The 17,351-nt window shown below is 41.2% G+C and overlaps 1 protein-coding gene across 34 annotated transcripts in view; it reads right to left on the bottom strand.

Moving 5' to 3' along the window:
• cacna1da (calcium channel, voltage-dependent, L type, alpha 1D subunit, a) overlaps positions 1–17,351 on the bottom strand; it is a 68,165-nt gene that overhangs the window by 21,279 nt on the left and 29,535 nt on the right. For 10 of the 34 annotated variants that reach the window (XM_058046081.1, XM_058046096.1, XM_058046094.1 and 7 more), the window contains 15 exons: positions 17,074–17,281; positions 15,931–16,051; positions 15,753–15,840; positions 15,298–15,558; positions 15,090–15,219; positions 9,896–9,955; positions 8,517–8,623; positions 7,511–7,598; positions 7,336–7,443; positions 7,216–7,268; positions 6,984–7,130; positions 5,620–5,821; positions 5,390–5,548; positions 5,062–5,172; positions 1,970–2,053 (listed from right to left, as the gene is read on the bottom strand). In XM_058046081.1, the coding sequence (XP_057902064.1) occupies positions 1,970–2,053; positions 5,062–5,172; positions 5,390–5,548; positions 5,620–5,821; positions 6,984–7,130; positions 7,216–7,268; positions 7,336–7,443; positions 7,511–7,598; positions 8,517–8,623; positions 9,896–9,955; positions 15,090–15,219; positions 15,298–15,558; positions 15,753–15,840; positions 15,931–16,051; positions 17,074–17,281 (1,927 nt within the window). Of the gene's footprint in view, positions 1–1,969; positions 2,054–5,061; positions 5,173–5,389; positions 5,549–5,619; positions 5,822–6,983; positions 7,131–7,215; positions 7,269–7,335; positions 7,444–7,510; positions 7,599–8,516; positions 8,624–9,758; positions 9,819–9,895; positions 9,956–15,089; positions 15,220–15,297; positions 15,559–15,752; positions 15,841–15,930; positions 16,052–17,073; positions 17,282–17,351 lie in introns of all 34 variants that reach the window. The other 24 variants (XM_058046077.1, XM_058046067.1, XM_058046073.1 and 21 more) reach the window with 6 other exon arrangements.

Genomic DNA, 17,351 nt, shown 5'->3' on the forward strand with positions numbered 1-17,351 from the left:
ATCCTGTTAAAGTGTATTTAGAAGGTGGTAAACAGGTTTTGTCTGTCTTATTTTCTCTCATTATGTCTACTATATTGTGTAGTAGGAGAGTAAAGGTGACTATAGGGGTGTTATTTCATGTCTTGAGGGCTCTAATCCTGTTAAGGTGTATTTAGAAAGTGGTAAACAGGTTTTGTCTATCTTATTTTCTGTCATTATGTCTACTATATTGGGTAGTAGGAGAGTAAATGTGACTATAGGGTTGCTATTTCCTGTCTAAAGGGCTCTAATCCTGTTCAAGTGTATTTAGAAGGTGGTAAACAGGTTTTGTCTGTCTTATTTTCTCTCATTATGTCTACTATATTGGGTAGTAGGAAAGTAAATGTGACTATAGGGTTGTTATTTTCTGTCTAGACGGCTCTAATCCTGTTAAGGTGTATTTATAAAGTGGTAAACAGGTTTTGTCTGTCTTATTTTCCATCATTATGTCTACTATATTGGGTAGTAGGAGAGTAAATGTTACTATAGGGGTGCTATTTCCTGTCTAAAGGGCTCTAATCCTGTTAAAGTGTATTTAGAAAGGTTTTCTATGCTCTAATAGGAAAATGTTCTGTTTCTAAATAGGAAATCCTGATTTGCAGAACTGAATTGATCGTGTAGTCTGGAGCCAATGAGGGACGAGTGTATAGGTGAGGGCCTTCAAAAGGTGGACACGGTGAAGAGAGGGGAAGTAAAGTCGTAACATTGCAGGATTTATATTATATGATTCATGTTGTAATATTACAGGGAATAAATCACGGAGGTGTGGGTGCGCCGCGCCGGACTGCGCCGTTAACCAAAATTGCAAAGTGCGCTGGCCACACCCCGTTGGCGTGGTACTGGGCAGGTACACCACATCTAGGCCTGGTCTACAAAAATAGAGCCCATACTCTCAAACTACTATAACCATTAGAAAAAACGAACTACAAATTCCAGATTACAACTTTTTTCTGTGTAAAGTGTAATTTTTTGTTTCAATGGTGCCCTAATACTCAAATGTATTATAACCTGTCCTTGTTTATGAAGCACAACATATTCTTTTGATAATTATAGAGAATATACTACATTTGAAATTGGCCACTAACAACTAGCCAAGTTCGTAACGCATTTACAGTAGTTGCCATTATGAAGGGGTAACCTCCACGATAAAGTTGTTGTGAACAACAAAAGGGAACACACAAAAACAACTTTCTTGGTAATACTTGCCTCTACAAGTTTCTATGGAAACACAATGAACAAGAGTAAAAAGAATTAATTAAGAAAACATCCCCCTGGAAGCAAACATTGGCCTTGGCTTACATCATCACAACACATTTTGTTATTTAGGGCAGGACATTCCACTGAAGCAGACGTGGCAAACAGCAACAAGGCACATGTCAATCACTTTAGAAAAAAAGTCAAAGTGAAGCTTTACATATGATGCTTTTTTTTGGTGTTTCATTCAAGTCAATCAAAAGGACACTTTTCCAAAAAAAACAAGCTTCCATGCTCACATTCACACCTTTAACCTAGCATGCATATTTCTCTGGAATACCACAGGGTTCAATGCTAGGTCCACTCTTGTTTGTTTTGTACGTCCATTAATCACTCACAGGACACAAGTCTCCAATTAGCCTAGCATGCATGTTTTTGAGGAGTGTCACAGGGCTCAATCCCATGCCCCATGTCGTTTGCCTTATACGTCCATTAATCACTCACAGGACACAAGTCTCCAATTAGCCTAACATGCATGTTTTTTAGGAGTGTCACAGGGTTCAATCGCATGCCCCATGTTGTTTGCCTTATACGTCCATTAATCACTCACAGGACACATGTATACAAACACGCACACCTATGGACAACTGAAGTCTCCAGTTAGCCTAGCATGCATGTTTTTGGGAAGTGGGACTCAAACAAACGATCCCGTAAAGCTTCAGTTTGACTGAGAAGTCAAGAGTAAAGTCGTACTTACGTTCACTTCAGTGATAGCAATGTCGACGACGCTACCGACGACAATTAAGGCATCAAAAGTGTTCCAAGCATCAGCAAAATAGTGCTGAAGTCAGCGCACGAGGTGAAGATACGGACGGAAGGGAGAAACAATGGCAAACGTGACATGAAAGAATGAGTTGAGGACAAAAAGAGAGAGAGAAAAAGGAGAAGCTTTAGAAGGAATCCCATAGGAAGGCAAAGATGGAAGACACTCGCGAGACAGGAAGAGGGTAGAAGATCCAGTTTGGAATACGATTTTACTTACATCAATCTCACTGAGAACAATGTCTACTATGCTGCCAATCACAACCAGGGCGTCAAACACATTCCATGCGTCTCCGAAATAGCCCTGAGTGAAGTTGAGCGAGCGGTAGGCGAGTTGGATTGTAAGAGCAGCACAAAGATAAAGTCTTCATGTCATGTACTATGTAGTATGTGCATACTGTACTCTAACTTCCTAAGGTACACCCTACTGTATGTTAACTCCGAGGAGTCCGGGGTAGCCCTTAGGGGTCGATATTGTACAATACTTCTTATTGCTTCATGCAAATAATAAAATACATTATTCCAAAAAAATCATGTAGACAAAACATGTAAACTTATTTCCCCCCTGCAACCAAACGGCCGCTAATGCTTTGATTTAATAATGATTAGCTTTGCACACAGTGTCACATTTCATTGATTGGCGTCTTTCATTGTGTTGCACCCAAGCCAAGCGTAAGGAAATGCATAAATATGGGTAATATTTTCCATGATGTACATAGTTGGATGTACTTATATTTGTCATATTGTACGCAGTATGACGTCGTGACGTCTGCACAAGAGCATCTACGCCGACATAGACTAAGGATACGAGGTCGTGGCGTGGACTCCTGAGAGTTAACATACCCCAGAAGTCTGAATAGCTCACATGATTGACGTTGTCTGTACCAAATTGCTAATATTACATAACATTGCATGCAAAGCCTATTTTGGGAAAATGTCTGCACTGCACCCCACGCGCTCTTACTAGCATCCTGTCCTTCTTGGCAACAAAGAGCTGATGAGCAGTTGAAGGCAAAGCAAAAAAAACAAATATTACTTAATCGTACCGACGTACAGAAAACAGGGGTGTCCTTTTTCCACCCAGTGTGACATTGGGTCCCGATCCACCAGTTGAAAACCAGTGTTGTAGATGACAAAGCAAATAGTTTGTAACTGTTTTCATCTTCCGTTTTGTCTTTGCAAAAGTGCAGCAGGGCACAAATGGCACCCGAGTCGGACTTTGGACACCCCTGAGTACCATGTACAGTATATCCTGCAGTTGTTCTAGAGTGGAACCCGCTTATGCTACCCAGCCATGGATGCCACAACTTAAAAAGTCCACTTGGACATACGCTTCCTCCACATAACATGTGACATCGTTTCAAGCAGAATTATTCCGGGTGAAGATACACAAAGATCCTTTCTTGACAGTATTTGTTTATTTCCATAAAGTATTTGGTCATTTCTAGACATATGTGTTTATTTATATGCAGTATTAGTTTATTTCTATGTAGCATTAGTTTATTTCCTAGCAGTATTAGTTTATTTAAATGCAGTAGTTGTTTATTTCTATGCAGTCTTAGTTTACTTCTATGCAGCATTAGTTTATTTTTTAGCAGTATTAGTTTATTTCCATGCAGTAGTTGTTTATTTCTATGCAGTAATAGTTTACTTCTATGCAGTATTAGTTTATTTCCTAGCAGTATTAGTTTATTTCCATGCAATATTAATTTATTTCCATGCCGTATTAGTTTACTTCTATGCAGTATTAGTTTATTTCCTAGCAGTAATTGTTTATTTCTATGCAGTATTAGTTTACTTCTATGCAGTATTAGTTTATTTCCTAGCAGTATTAGTTTATTTCCATGCAATATTAGTTTCTTTCCATGCAGTATTAGTTTACTTCTATGCAGTATTAGTTTATTTCCATGCAGTATTAGTTTACTTCTATGCAGTATTAGTTTATTTCCTAGCAGTATTAGTTTATTTCCATGCAATATTAGTTTCTTTCCATGCAGTATTAGTTTACTTCTATGCAGTATTAGTTTATTTATATGCAGCATTAGTTTAATTTCTAGCAGTAGTTGTTTATTTCCATGCAGTATTAGTTTACTTCTATGCAGTATTAGTTTACTTCTATGCAGTATTAGTTTACTTCTATGCAGTATTAGTTTACTTCTATGCAGTATTAGTTTACTTATATGCAGTATTAGTTTATTTCTACGCAGCATTAGTTTATTTCCTAGCAGTAGTTGTTTATTTCCATGCAGTATTAGTTTACTTCTATGCAGTATTAGTTTATTTCTATGTAGCATTCGTTTATTTCCTAGCAGTATTGGTTTATTTCCATGCAGCAGTTGTTTATTTTTACTGAGTATTAGTTTATTTCCATGCAGTAGTTGTTTATATCCATGCAGTATTAGTTGACTTCTATGCAGCATTAGTTTACTTCTATGCAGTAGTTGTTTATTTTCATCCAGTATTAGTTTATTTCCATGCAGTATTAGTTTATTTCCATGCAGTATTAGTTTATTTCCATGCAGTATTAGTTTATTTCCATGCAGTATTAGTTGACTTCTATGCAGCATTAGTTTACTTCTATGCAGTAGTTGTTTATTTTCATCCAGTATTAGTTTATTTCCATGCAGTAGTTGTTTATTTACATCCAGTATTAGTTTATTTCCATGCAGTATTAGTTTATTTCCATGCAGTATTAGTTTATTTCCATGCAGTATTAGTTTAGATTGTGCATGTTTGACGGTGACTGCAGTCGACAGAACCACGTGAGCGTAGGAGTTGTGTTATAAGATGAAATGTCAGCGGAGTGACGCTAAAGTCGAGTGACAAAGAGCTGAGTGTACCTTCCAGCGAGACGCACACTACACTTGACTGTCGTCAACTCTTCTCACCAGCGCCCCCTATAGTCCAAGCACTGAATAACGAGCGAGAAGCATACATCCTCTACGTCTGTGGTAAGCGTTCCACGTAACGGTGGAGATAAGCGGGTTCCACCCTATCGGTCAGTGAATGCATGATGAGCTGACTCACCCTGGGTTTAAAAGCAATGAGCTTGAGAACCATTTCCACAGTGAAAACAGCCGTGAAGACCATGTTGAGGATGTCCATGACGTAGTTAAAGAGCGCCGACTGGCCGTAGTGCTAGTTTGGTCAGGGAGAAGTGAAGAGAAAAAAATATTATTATTTCATAGAAATACATTTGGCACATATGCTAATCACTCTCGCCACTACAGCATCTCTTACATTATATGCAAATCATATGCTAATGAAGCAATGATATCATCATTCCTTCTTCTGCATGTGTCCGTACACACATTTTGGGTTATCCATAATACGGTCTTCAAGTTACGTGCCTTACCTGCACCGCCAGGCAGAGCGTGTTGAGCATGATGAGCACAAACATGATGTACTCAAACCCAGTGGAGTTCACCACGTACCAGAACTTGTACTGGTACGGGTTCTTGGGGATGTACCTCCTCAGAGGACGAGCCTTCAGGGCGTACTCCACACATTGACGCTGCACACAAACACTTTCATTCCTTCCGATCCAACACTTCCTGACTTTTCTCCTGCATGGCTTCTACTCACCTGGTTCTTGTCAAGTTCACAGTTTTTGTACTCTTTCTCTCCTTGCTCTTGAAACGTGACGATGACGAAACCGACAAAGATGTTCATCATGAAGAAGGCGATGATGATGATGTAGATGATGAAGAAGATGGAGATCTCCACGCGGTAGTTGTAAATGGGCCCCAGGTTCTCCCTGTTGGAGTCGATGGCCTTGTAAAGCAACCTGTGAACACATCACATCAACACTTAACAAAGGGGTGAGTATAGGGGTGCTATTTCCTGTCTAGAGGGCTCTAATCATGTTAAAGTGTATTTAGAAAGTGGTAAACAGGTTCTGTCTGTCTTATTTTCTCTCATTATGGCTACTATATTGGGTAGTAGGAGAGTAAAGGTGACTATAGGGGTGTTATTTCCTGTCTAGAGGGCTCTAATAATGTTAAAATGTATTTAGAAAGTGGTAAACAGGTTTATCTGTCTTATTTTCTCTCATTATGTCTACTATATTGGGTAGTAGGAGAGTAAAGGTGACTATAGGGGTGCTATTTCCTGTCTAGAGGGCTCTAATCATGTTAAAGTGTATTTAGAAAGTGGTAAACAGGTTTTGTCTGCCTTATTTGCTCTCATTATGTCTACTATATTGGGTTGTAGGAGAGTAAAGTTGAATATAGGGGTGTTATGTCATGTCTACAGGGCTCTAATCATGTTACAGTGTATTTAGAAAGTATTAAAGAGGTTTTGTCAGGCTTATTTTCTCTGATTATGTCTACTATATTGGGTAATAGGAGAGTAAAGGTGAATATAGGGGTGCTATTTCCTGTCTAGAGGGCTCTAATCATGTTAAAGTGTATTTAGAAAGTGGTAAACAGGTTTTGTCTGTCTTATTTGCTCTCATTATGTCTACTATATTGGGTTGTAGGAGAGTAAAGTTGAATATAGGGGTGTTATTTAATGTCTACAGGGCTCTAATCATGTGACAGTGTATTTAGAAAGTATTAAACAGGTTTTGTCAGGCTTATTTTCTCTGATTATGTCTACTATATTGGGTAATAGGAGAGTAAAGGTGAATATAGCGGTGCTATTTCCTGTCTAGAAGGCTCTAATCATGTTAAAGTGTATTTCGAAAGTGGTAAACAGGTTTTGTCTGTCTTATTTGCTCTCATTATGTCTACTATATTGGGTAGTAGGAGAGTAAAGGTGGCTATAGGGGTGCTATTTGCTGTCTAGAGGGCTCTAATGATGATATAAAGTGGTAAACAGGTTTTCTATGCTCTAATAGGAAAATGTTCCGTTTCTAAATAGGAAATCCTGATTTGCAGAACTGAATTGATCGCGGTCAGGTCTGGAGCCAATGAGGGATGAGTGTGTAGGCGAGGGGCGTGTCTTACGCAGGCCAGCCTTCAAAGGTGGACACGGTGAAGAGAGCCATCATGGCCATGAGCACATTGTCAAAGTTGAAGTCGCTGTTGTGCCACACTCGTTTGTGGATGGCGGGCTGGTTGACATCGCCATCCTTGTAGAGGATGTAGGTGCCTCTGAAATGCAAATAAGTCACAGGAAGTTCACGTTTCAAGCAGGATGACAAACGGGCCGTGGCGGTACAAGAGGATGAAGACCAACTTGCACTCCTCCGGGCTGGACTTGGCTTCATCGGTGCAGCGGTAGAACTTTCCCTGTGCAGAAAAACAACATGTTAGCATCGTTGGACGCTGAGGATTTGTGTATTTCGACATTTCTGACCTTGAAGAGCTGCACCCCGATGCAAGCAAACATGAACTGGAGCAAAGTGGTGACGATCATGATGTTGCCGATGGTTCTGATGGCCACAAAGACACACTGCACCACGTGCTGTTGGACAAGGACGTACGTGGATTTAGATCTACAGACTTTCATGTAGACCGACAAGCAGCCACACCTTCAGGCCCTTGGCTCGGTTGATGGCTCTCAAGGGTCTCAGGACACGGAGGACCCTGAGAATCTTCACCACTGAGATGGCAGATGACCTGGCAGATGACAATACTGTCATTAGATTGGCTTGGTAGAGCTGGTAGAGTCCAGAAATAGATAAGTCAGGCATTCATTGATGCATTTTAGGTGTTTATTAGGGGTAAGGAGTTTAGCCAGTAAAAGTCAAACTATGCATAACAAACAGATATCTAGTACCTGTGGTGCAGTGCTCATTTATTGAGTCGCCTGCAGAGAGTACCAGGCGTGTATTTGGGGTAAGTCATCTATGTGAGGCTTCAAGAACAAATGTAACTTTTTCTGACTATAACTGATTTAAGAAAATGAGGTGTCTATTTGAGGTATGGTGCCTACGTATTTCCTCGCTTTCTCTGTATCGTAGTGTGCAACTTATTTACTCAAAGGCAGAAGATAGCGGGTGCCTATTCGGTGTATCTTTATAATAATGTGCAGCATAATCTCTATCAATTCTCACTTTCATTCATTCATTCATTTTCTACCGCTTTTTCCTCACGAAAGTTGCGGGGGGTGCTGGAGCCTATCCCAGCTGTCTTCGGGCGAGAGGCGGGGTACACCCTGGACTGGTGGCCAGCCAATCACAGGGCACATATAGACAAACAACCATTCACACTCACATTCATACCTATGGACAATTTGGAGTCGCCAATTAACCTCGCATGTTTAGCACGGGGAGAACATGCTAACTCCACAAAGTGATGGGTTCCAGAGGGTGGAATTGAACCCTGGTCTCCTAGCTGTGAGGTCTGCGTGCTAACCACTTGTCCGCCGTGCAGCCTCAATTCTCACTTTTTCATATCAAATGAGGAGTGTCTATTTGAGGTGCTGCGTTTATTTGTTGGTCAATTATGTGTGGTAGCTACACACCACTTTATTGCTGGCAAATATAAGAATTACTGTATGTTGGTGGGTGCAAAGAAAGATTCATTCATACTTACTGTATGCCAAAGGAGACTAAAGACACCCCCACGACTAACAAGTCCAGGAGGTTGAAGTAATTCCTGCAGAAAGCTCCTTTATGGAGAAAAGCTCCGTATGTTGTCATCTGAGGGCAAGGCAGGAGATATTAGAGGAGCAAATGACAAACTAAAGCACACAACTACAATGACTCACACACACACACACACACACACGTTCCTTCGAAAACACATCACACACACACACACGCACGCACGCAAGCACACCACACACACCCGCACACACACACATTAAATGGCAACAACATAAATGAAGTCCCCCCCCCAATTTAGCAACACACACATAATTGCACACTCTTGTATTTCACTCTGATTGAGGGTGGCGAGTTGATAGCGGAGAAAAAAAGAGGGGGCTAAAATGTTGCGTCGCCACCCCCCACGGCCCTTCCTGACATGAATGTAGTAGTAAGTCATTGCTTTCTCAATCCCCGATGACAAGAAAACATGCATTTTGTTGCCATGTCTGCAACGTGGTCCCTGCGGGGGGAGATTGGAAAGTGAAAATGAAACTTACTGTCACATTCATGCCGACCGTTCTCTTAAAGCCCATTCTAGCATGTTCTTTAATAGCCGCGCGCCCCCAAATGCGGCCAACGTAATGCTGTCTTCAAATCATGAAAGTGAAGTCAAGAGTTCATATAAAGGGTGGAGCACCCCCCCAGTGACACGCCAAGCGCTAACTGGGAACGCCGGGGAATCGGAAAAGTCAAACAGCCATTGCTTTGGTTTCTTTGGGGGTCCAGATAAATGGGGAGGGCGAGTCCACCTTTCAATGCGCTCATGAACCGTGCTCGGCTGGAACATGGCGGAGTGCGCCCCCTCTTTTATGGGTCTGAAAAGCAGTCCGTAAAGAGGCGTGGGATATTCAGCTTTGACTGGAGTTGACTTCCTGTTTGACTCAACCTCAGCCAATGCTTTTGGCATACTGGAGTAAAACATCTGCATCCATTCCTGCATCTTTTTCAGCCATGATGTGACACCCATGGGAGGGGCATGTAATGTCTGATGCCTTGTTTCCTTCCCCCAACTTAACGTGTGCCAACCCACAACTCCAATAGATTTGGTTACTTGCTTTAAAAGAGGTGCCATGAAGCAAATAAAGTCAATAAGAGAAAGGAAACAAACAAGCCAGGTTGTACTGAGTGGCGGGTGACACACAAGGAGAGAATGCAGCAAGGCTGTGCTCGTCATTTCATGGGTTACCTTCAATACGATCTCAAATGTAAACATACTAGTGAAGACAAAATCTGCATAGCCTAGGACCTGGAAGGCAACCACACGTTTGCAGGGTTATAGGGGGGTGGGAAGTACAGCACGGACAGGGGACACAGGACATTTACCTTCAAAACGATCTCAACAGTAAAGATAGCCGTGAAAGCATAGTCAAAGTAACCAAGTATCTGCAAAAAGCAACGTAGATGTTTAACAAGACAGGTCATTGTGCAGATTCATACAGCATTACAAAACAAGATGAGTGGCTTGGCTTTGGCTGCAAATTTGGGCGAATTTGGGTCTCAATGGAGGAGCAGACGGCAACGTTAACTGCAGTGCTTCAAGCCGCTGGAGTGGAACCTCTGAAGTCCAACGTAAAACTTTGTGACGTTAACGGCCTCTCGCAACTTCCTCTCTGCACTCTTATAAACACATATTGTGCTCGGCCATGAAGGGAAGAACAGCCATTGCACTTGAACACACCAAACTATTACGCTATGACACCCAGGGCTTGTTCCTATCACATACAGCAAAGTGTATTCCAGGAAATTTCATCCTGGAAATGATGGTGGTGGATGACCATCCCTGAAGATTCCCCGCCATTGGAAGCATGCTTAGTTTGTACTAGTTAATAGTAGCTCCAATATGTAGCGTTACCTTTGGCTAGTGGTCTGATGCATTGGGAGCCATTGTGTGTGCTCAAGCTAGTCGCTAGCCAGCTAGTAGCCAGGTGTCATTACAACCGTAACGTAGTTCTTGGGCGTAACAATGTTCATAAGAATAATAAGAACAATGTGCTTCATGATGGAAATAGAGCCTTGTTGGCTTTTTGGAGGAGGAATAGGTGTGTCCCATGACATGCATTCTTAGCTGCCTCTTTTTACCTGTTTTTATATCTTGAGAAGGCCCAGAAGAGAGACATGTGTGTTCATGTCTCACATAAAGATTGTGGATGATGGGCCGTCATTCCTAAAAGCTACATTTTTCCTTCAAAAGTACTGAAGTACTATTTCATCATTTCCTGCAGTGGTAGATGCGCATCCATGTTGTTTCCTGGGCTGCATGTATAAATAATGCAAAAGGTAATGTGTCGAAATCAGCGTTATAATGAGCAACCTAGTTAGCTGTGATTAGTTTTTCAGGCTTGTGATTGGACAAAATCCACTGATGTGGATAGAACTTTTTTTCCACCCAAATGGGGGAAATGTATATCAATGTATGTACATATCCGTGTTCGTGTGGACATGGCCTTATTCCAAAAAAGGACAAATCCTTCTTTCTGGTGTCCCAATATTCTGGTGTCATATTCTTCACTATTCGTTATAAAAGTGATCTATAATCTTTAGTTTTACATTCAATGTGATGACTAATACGTTTAATAAAGCTTTATGATACTGACAGGGGATTTCTATGAATAAAAACCCAACCATGAACTAATTGTGTTCGACTTCAGAGGTTTCACGATGCCTATGTGCTGTCAAAATACACTGTATGGACAAAAATATTGAAACACTAAAAAAAACAGTCCATTGTATCTCTCATAAACAATGTAAAGTGTCATTTAAAGAGACAGTGTCATATACTGTGTATACTGTACCTGGGTCACTATTGTATCTCTCATAAACAATGTAAAGTGTCATTTAAAGAGACAGTGTCATATACTGTGTATACTGTACCTGGGTCACTATTGTATCTCTCATAAACAATGTAAAGTGTCATTTAAAGAGACAGTGTCATATACCGTATATACTGTACATGGGTCATTATTGTATCTCTCATAAACAATGTAAAGTGTCATTTAAAGAGACAGTGTCATATACTGTATATACTGTACCCGGGTCACTATTGTATCTCTCATAAACAATGTAAAGTGACATTTAAAGAGACAGTGCCATGTACTGATTATACTGTACATGGGTCATTATTGTATCTCTCATAAACAATGTAAAGTGTCATTTAAAGAGACAGTGTCATATACTGTATATACTGTACCCTTGTCACTATTGTATCTCTCATGAACAATGTAAAGTGACATTTAAAGAGACAGTGCCATGTACTGATTATACTGTACATGGGTCATTATTGTATCTCTCATAAACAATGTAAAGTGTCATTTAAAGAGACAGTGTCACATACTGTATATACTGTACCCTTGTCACTATTGTATCTCATGAACAATGTAAAGTGACATTTAAAGAGACAGCGCCATGTACTGATTATACTGTACATGGGTCATGATTGTATCTCTCATAAACAATGCAGTGTAATTTAAACAGACAGTATCGTGTACTGTATATTCTGTACACGGGTCATTATTGTATCTCCCATAAACAATGTTAAGTGTCATTTAAAGACACAGTGTCATGTACTGTATATACTGTACATGGGTCATTATTGTATCGCACATAAACAATGTAAAGTGTCACTTAAAGAGACAGTGTCATGTACTGTATATACTGTACATAGGTCATTATTGTATCGCACATAAACAATGTAAGGTGTCATTTAAAGAGACAGTGTCATGTACTATATATACTGTACATCCCACTGGGTCATAATTGGAAATTCTTCATCTTAGCAAGACATTTTGGATGAATCTTTACATTGACTTCCTGTAGGTTGTGCCAATACTTTTGTCCATGTAGTGTCATCATCAATGTATATGCCATAGAACACAAAGACCTTTGACCTCTTACCTACGCTTACCTTCAAAAAGTCATGTGATTCTTTGAGTGTAGTCAAGCATCACAGTGAATGTGAAGAAGATAGGGGTGTAACGGTACATGTATACGCAATTGCATTCTTTTGGTACGGAAAAGGATCACCGAGGGACGGCAAGCGTCTACTTGCTAAGCACACCCAGCGCAGCCAGAGCTTGAAAACCCTCCTCCATCTTTGGGAACGTCTGGCCTTACCAGTGAAATATGTTAAAGACGAGTGGAAAGGACGACAGCGATGTGCCAACAGGATTTGGTAGAGATGAAGGACAGGAAATATTAATGATAAAATAGTCATTCATACGGAATGAAAATTCTTGGTTATTCCAAGCGTAATGGAAAGCTTCTGACTTTGGGAGTGTATTCCAAACATTATATAGCCAACAATATTCCCACGGCATTCTAGTTGTATATTCCTACAGCGTTGCAAGCACTGTCTAAATATTCCCACTGCATTCTAGCAGTATTCCTAATATTCCTACAGCATTCCAACTGCCTTCCGGTCAAACACGTAACAATGATTGGAGACGGTTAGAAATGTAATCTCTGTATTTGAACGCCATCTTTACGAATTGCTTCATGTGACAGCATCATTGCAATATGATTTCACACGTTTTTGTTTATGTTATGTACATTGTTTATTATTTCTCTGAGAATTCCCTGCACGTTTTTTGGGGAATTTGACTGGAAAAATCATTAAGCGAAGCAGTTCTATGCTTTGCATTTTGGTCCCCAAAACAAAAGCAAAGCGTGGAGTACCGTTACACCCCTCGTCACAACATTTCTTCAGTGTGGGAGCATTTCAGAGTGTGATCATTTCCTGGCATGATCTTTTCACTTCGGCTTGGCTTCTTTTGGAATCACTTCCTATGTCCTCTTTGACATGTAGCGCTTCTTCAAATGACTTTATAGTGCTGCATACAAGCTTTCACTACATGCACGTACCACATCTATTACACTATTATGCCCGGGGCATCCATTTGTATCTATCTATTTGTCTATCTATCTATAGTAGACAGTAGATCCCCGCTTTTCACAAAAATCAGCAAGTAACTGAGTGTAACTGCCTCTCAGTCAGTGTATGCTGTCAGTTTTAAGGTCCTCCCTATTTTCATTTTTGGTTCCTACCGAGGTGTATGTAAGTTAATTTTCTGTAGAATCTTGTACATGTTTAATCATTACACCAATAGAAATAAGATTAGTAGCTGCCACACTATTTAGAGCTCAAAGGCGAATAAGTGCTGAAGGATTGAAGATCATCTCTAATTCCCTCCTAAGGCACGTGTGCAGCCATTAAGGTACAGTATATGTGTTTTGTATTGTTTTCTTTTCAGTCTCTTAGTGTCTTAGTTTAGTTATTAGCCTTATTAGTCTTATTAGTTATTAGTCTTAGTTATTGTATATTTGTATTATTCATTCATTTTCTACCGCTTTTTCCTCACGAGGGTCGCAGGGGTGCTGGAGCCTATCCCAGCTGTCTTCGGGCGAGAGGCGGGGTACACCCTGGACTGGTCGCCAGCCAATCACAGGGCACATATAGACAAACAACCATTCACACTCACATTCATACCTATGGGCAATTTGGAGTGGCTAATTAACCTAGCATGTTTTTGGAATGTGGGAGGAAACCGGAGTACCTGGAGAAAACCCACGCATGCACAGGGAGAACATGCAAATTCCACACAGAGATGGCCGAGGGTGGAATTGAACCCTGGTCTCCTAGCTGTGAGGTCTGCGCGCTAACCACTTGACCGCCGTGCCGCCTATTTGTATTATATGACGTGTAATTTATTGTATTTTGTATCTTTTGTACCCTTTTAGTTCTCACGTTGGTTTTGTAATAAATCCATCAGTAAAAGACAAGAACTAGTAGCTGTCCGAGGGAGTTACACTGAGACTAGCATAAAAAAACCCTCCTGCTAGCTTGAAGTTGACTCTTTTCACATACTTTGCAGATTAAAGAATGATGTGGCTAATTTACCTCTAAAAGAACTACACTCCTCATAATGCTTAAAGTGCTCCTCTCGGGATGTTTGGAAGTCTGTTTTGATCTATGGTGCATTGAAGGACGGTTGCTAGGCAAAAAAAGTGAAGCAATCATTCATTCATTTTCTACCACTTATCCTCACGAGGGTCGCAGGGGGGTGCTGGAGCCTATCCCAGCTGTCTTCATAAAGGCATAACTATGTAAAATGGTGGCCTTTTTAAACGTATGCACAGGAATTCCGGAGCGGGAGTCGGTGACTGGTGAATGTGCGGGGATCCACTGTACAAATTCAGGAATTCAGGAAGTGTGAGCGCTTAAACGGCTGGAGTTACTCCACAGCAGGGGTTTTCCAAGTGCAGAGGTGCAGCGGCTTCAGAAAAATAAAGAAAAAATAACATAGTTCCCATGCCGGGAGAGCAAACAGAGTCTGGAGTGAGGAGAAAATTCCACCAAATTTGCTTGTGGATGAGGAGAGTATACGCTGACTGTACCACACTTTGAAAAGTCCTGCTATGTAGTACTATGTATGTACTGGAAGTATACTGTATACCATTTTCTGTGTACTATATTCATGTCCTAAAATAGAGCAGTTTGTGTGGAAGTGAGTGCCAGACTTACAATATTGCGAGCGGAGAAGTTCCGGATGGGATCCTCTGCAGCTAGTGAGACGGAGCTGAGCATGATGAAGACCAGGATGAGGTTGGTGAAGATGTGGTGATTGATGAGCTTGTGGCAAAAGACGCGAACCCTGCAGTACACACACACAACAAAGCTGAGCGGCGGGGTATCTCCTCGTTCTCGTGTCGGACTTCATGTGACTTCCTACGGGTTGGTGTTGCTGAAGATGAAGAAGGCACTTCCCTCTGGGATCGGCGTGATCTTCTCCTTCTTTACCAAGTCGGAGATGGCCGGCCGAGGTCCTGATGGCACTTCCGGTTCTTCTTCTTCTTCTGCAGTGTTGTCGTTGTCCTCCTCTTCGTCCTGGATGGATGTGGAAACTGCTTCAACTTGTGCTTTAACTTGGAATTCCCAAACCATGTTGGAATGACAAGAACATACCTTCTCATCTTTCTCATCCTTCTTGTCCCTGGAACAAATACAGACATCTTCATGAGGCACATGCAATGCAAATACACAACTATCAAGCTATTTAGGGGCGTTTCCCATCCGAGCTGAGGTCATGGAGGCCGCCTCCAAAGTAGGGAAGCCCAGATCCCGAAGCCACCTGAGAGACATAGTCTCTCCAAAGTGTCCCGGGTCTTCCCCAAAACCCTGCTTTACCCTTTCTTGTCTCCTTCATCCGTGTTGAGGGACTCCGCATCTGCCAAGTTGTCCACAGCGATAGCCAAGAAGACATTCAGGAGGATATCTGAGCACAGTCGTCAGTAAAGGAGACACTTCCTGTTTGGAGCAACGGTCACGTAAATCCACATGAACTACGCTGAATGTGTGAGGATACAGTTTCCGCAGATGAAGAGGATGATGAAGTAAAAGCACACGATCATCCCCGAAGATGAAGGCCCTCCGTACGCCATGATCCCGTCGTACATCACAGCGTTCCAGTCTTCTCCGGTCAAGATCTGAGTGAGTGTGGTGTATTCTTTGACTATTTTACAGACTTGGAATCAATCAATCCTTTGCATGAATACTGTCCGCCATAAATGCTCCCATTATGTCGACATTGGAAAGCAGCGAGCTAGTTCTCTTTAACCGCATGCTCATTTCTCAACGAGTACATTGCCCAACACAAGTAACACGTAGAGCAGCCATCGCCTAACGCAGGGGTCTCAAACACGCGGCCCGCGGGCCCACAGGACACTAGTTTGAGGCCCCCGCCTTGATATGAAAGTTTAATGTTAGTTTGATATGGATGCTGTATGGTATCATGTACCCAGAAATTTTTTTTACGTTTGATTAATGTTCATGTTAAAGGTTAAATAACTGTTAATAGTTATCCTCCCTATCCGTGTGGAAGTGGTAAGTTTTTGGCTATTTAAGTTTAAAGGAAATAACTTGAAGGCTACCGTTTAGGTCGCTAGCTCTCTAGTTTGCGAGTTAGCATGTGTCTCAAGACCCTGCAGTTGCGCAATATGTTGTAAATAAAAAGAGTATAAATGTGACTATAGTCGTGTTTTGTCATGTCTACAGGGCTCTAATAATGCTTTGTTCATTTTAATCTGAAAAAAATAATTTGTCTACCCACCAACTATATGTGGTTTCTTAAGTTTTTATTATTTGCCATTTTTATTATTATTATATTTATTTATTACTGATTGATTGATTTTCTTTATTGTTGATTTGTTTATTTATTTTTCATCTTATTTTGTGTAGAAAAATAAAAATTAAGATATTTGAGAACAGTGGAATGTTTTATCAGAGCTTTTCTTGTAGAAAATCGGAACCAAAGCAAAGTTTATTCATTTTTCTGTTTTTAATTAATGCGTTTTTGTTTTTTTTTTGGAAAACCTGATGCGGCCCAGTCTCACCCAGACCCTAGCTCCGGTGGCCCCCAGGTAAATTAAGTTTGAGACCCCTGGCCTAACGGGATCAATGACGTGACCTGATTGGCCTCACGGCGCTTGGGAATCACGGCTGTCTGTACCTGAAAGACGGTGAGCAGGGCTTGGGGGAAGTTGTCAAAGGTGCTCCTCTTGGTTTGGGTCTCGTCAAAGTTGAACTTTCCGCCAAAGACCTGCATGCCCAGCAGGGAGAAGATGATGATGAAGAGGAAGAGCAGCAGCAGAAGGGAAGCGATGGACTTCATGGAGTTGAGGAGGGAAGCCACCAGGTTGCTGAGCGATTGCCAGTGACTGGTGGGGGGAAAAAAAATGACAAGACGACAAAGAAGACAGGATATGGGTGACAAAGTAAAAGAACTAT

This window comes from Doryrhamphus excisus, chromosome 1, assembly GCF_030265055.1.
Source record: "Doryrhamphus excisus isolate RoL2022-K1 chromosome 1, RoL_Dexc_1.0, whole genome shotgun sequence".
Classification (NCBI taxonomy): domain Eukaryota; kingdom Metazoa; phylum Chordata; class Actinopteri; order Syngnathiformes; family Syngnathidae; genus Doryrhamphus; species Doryrhamphus excisus.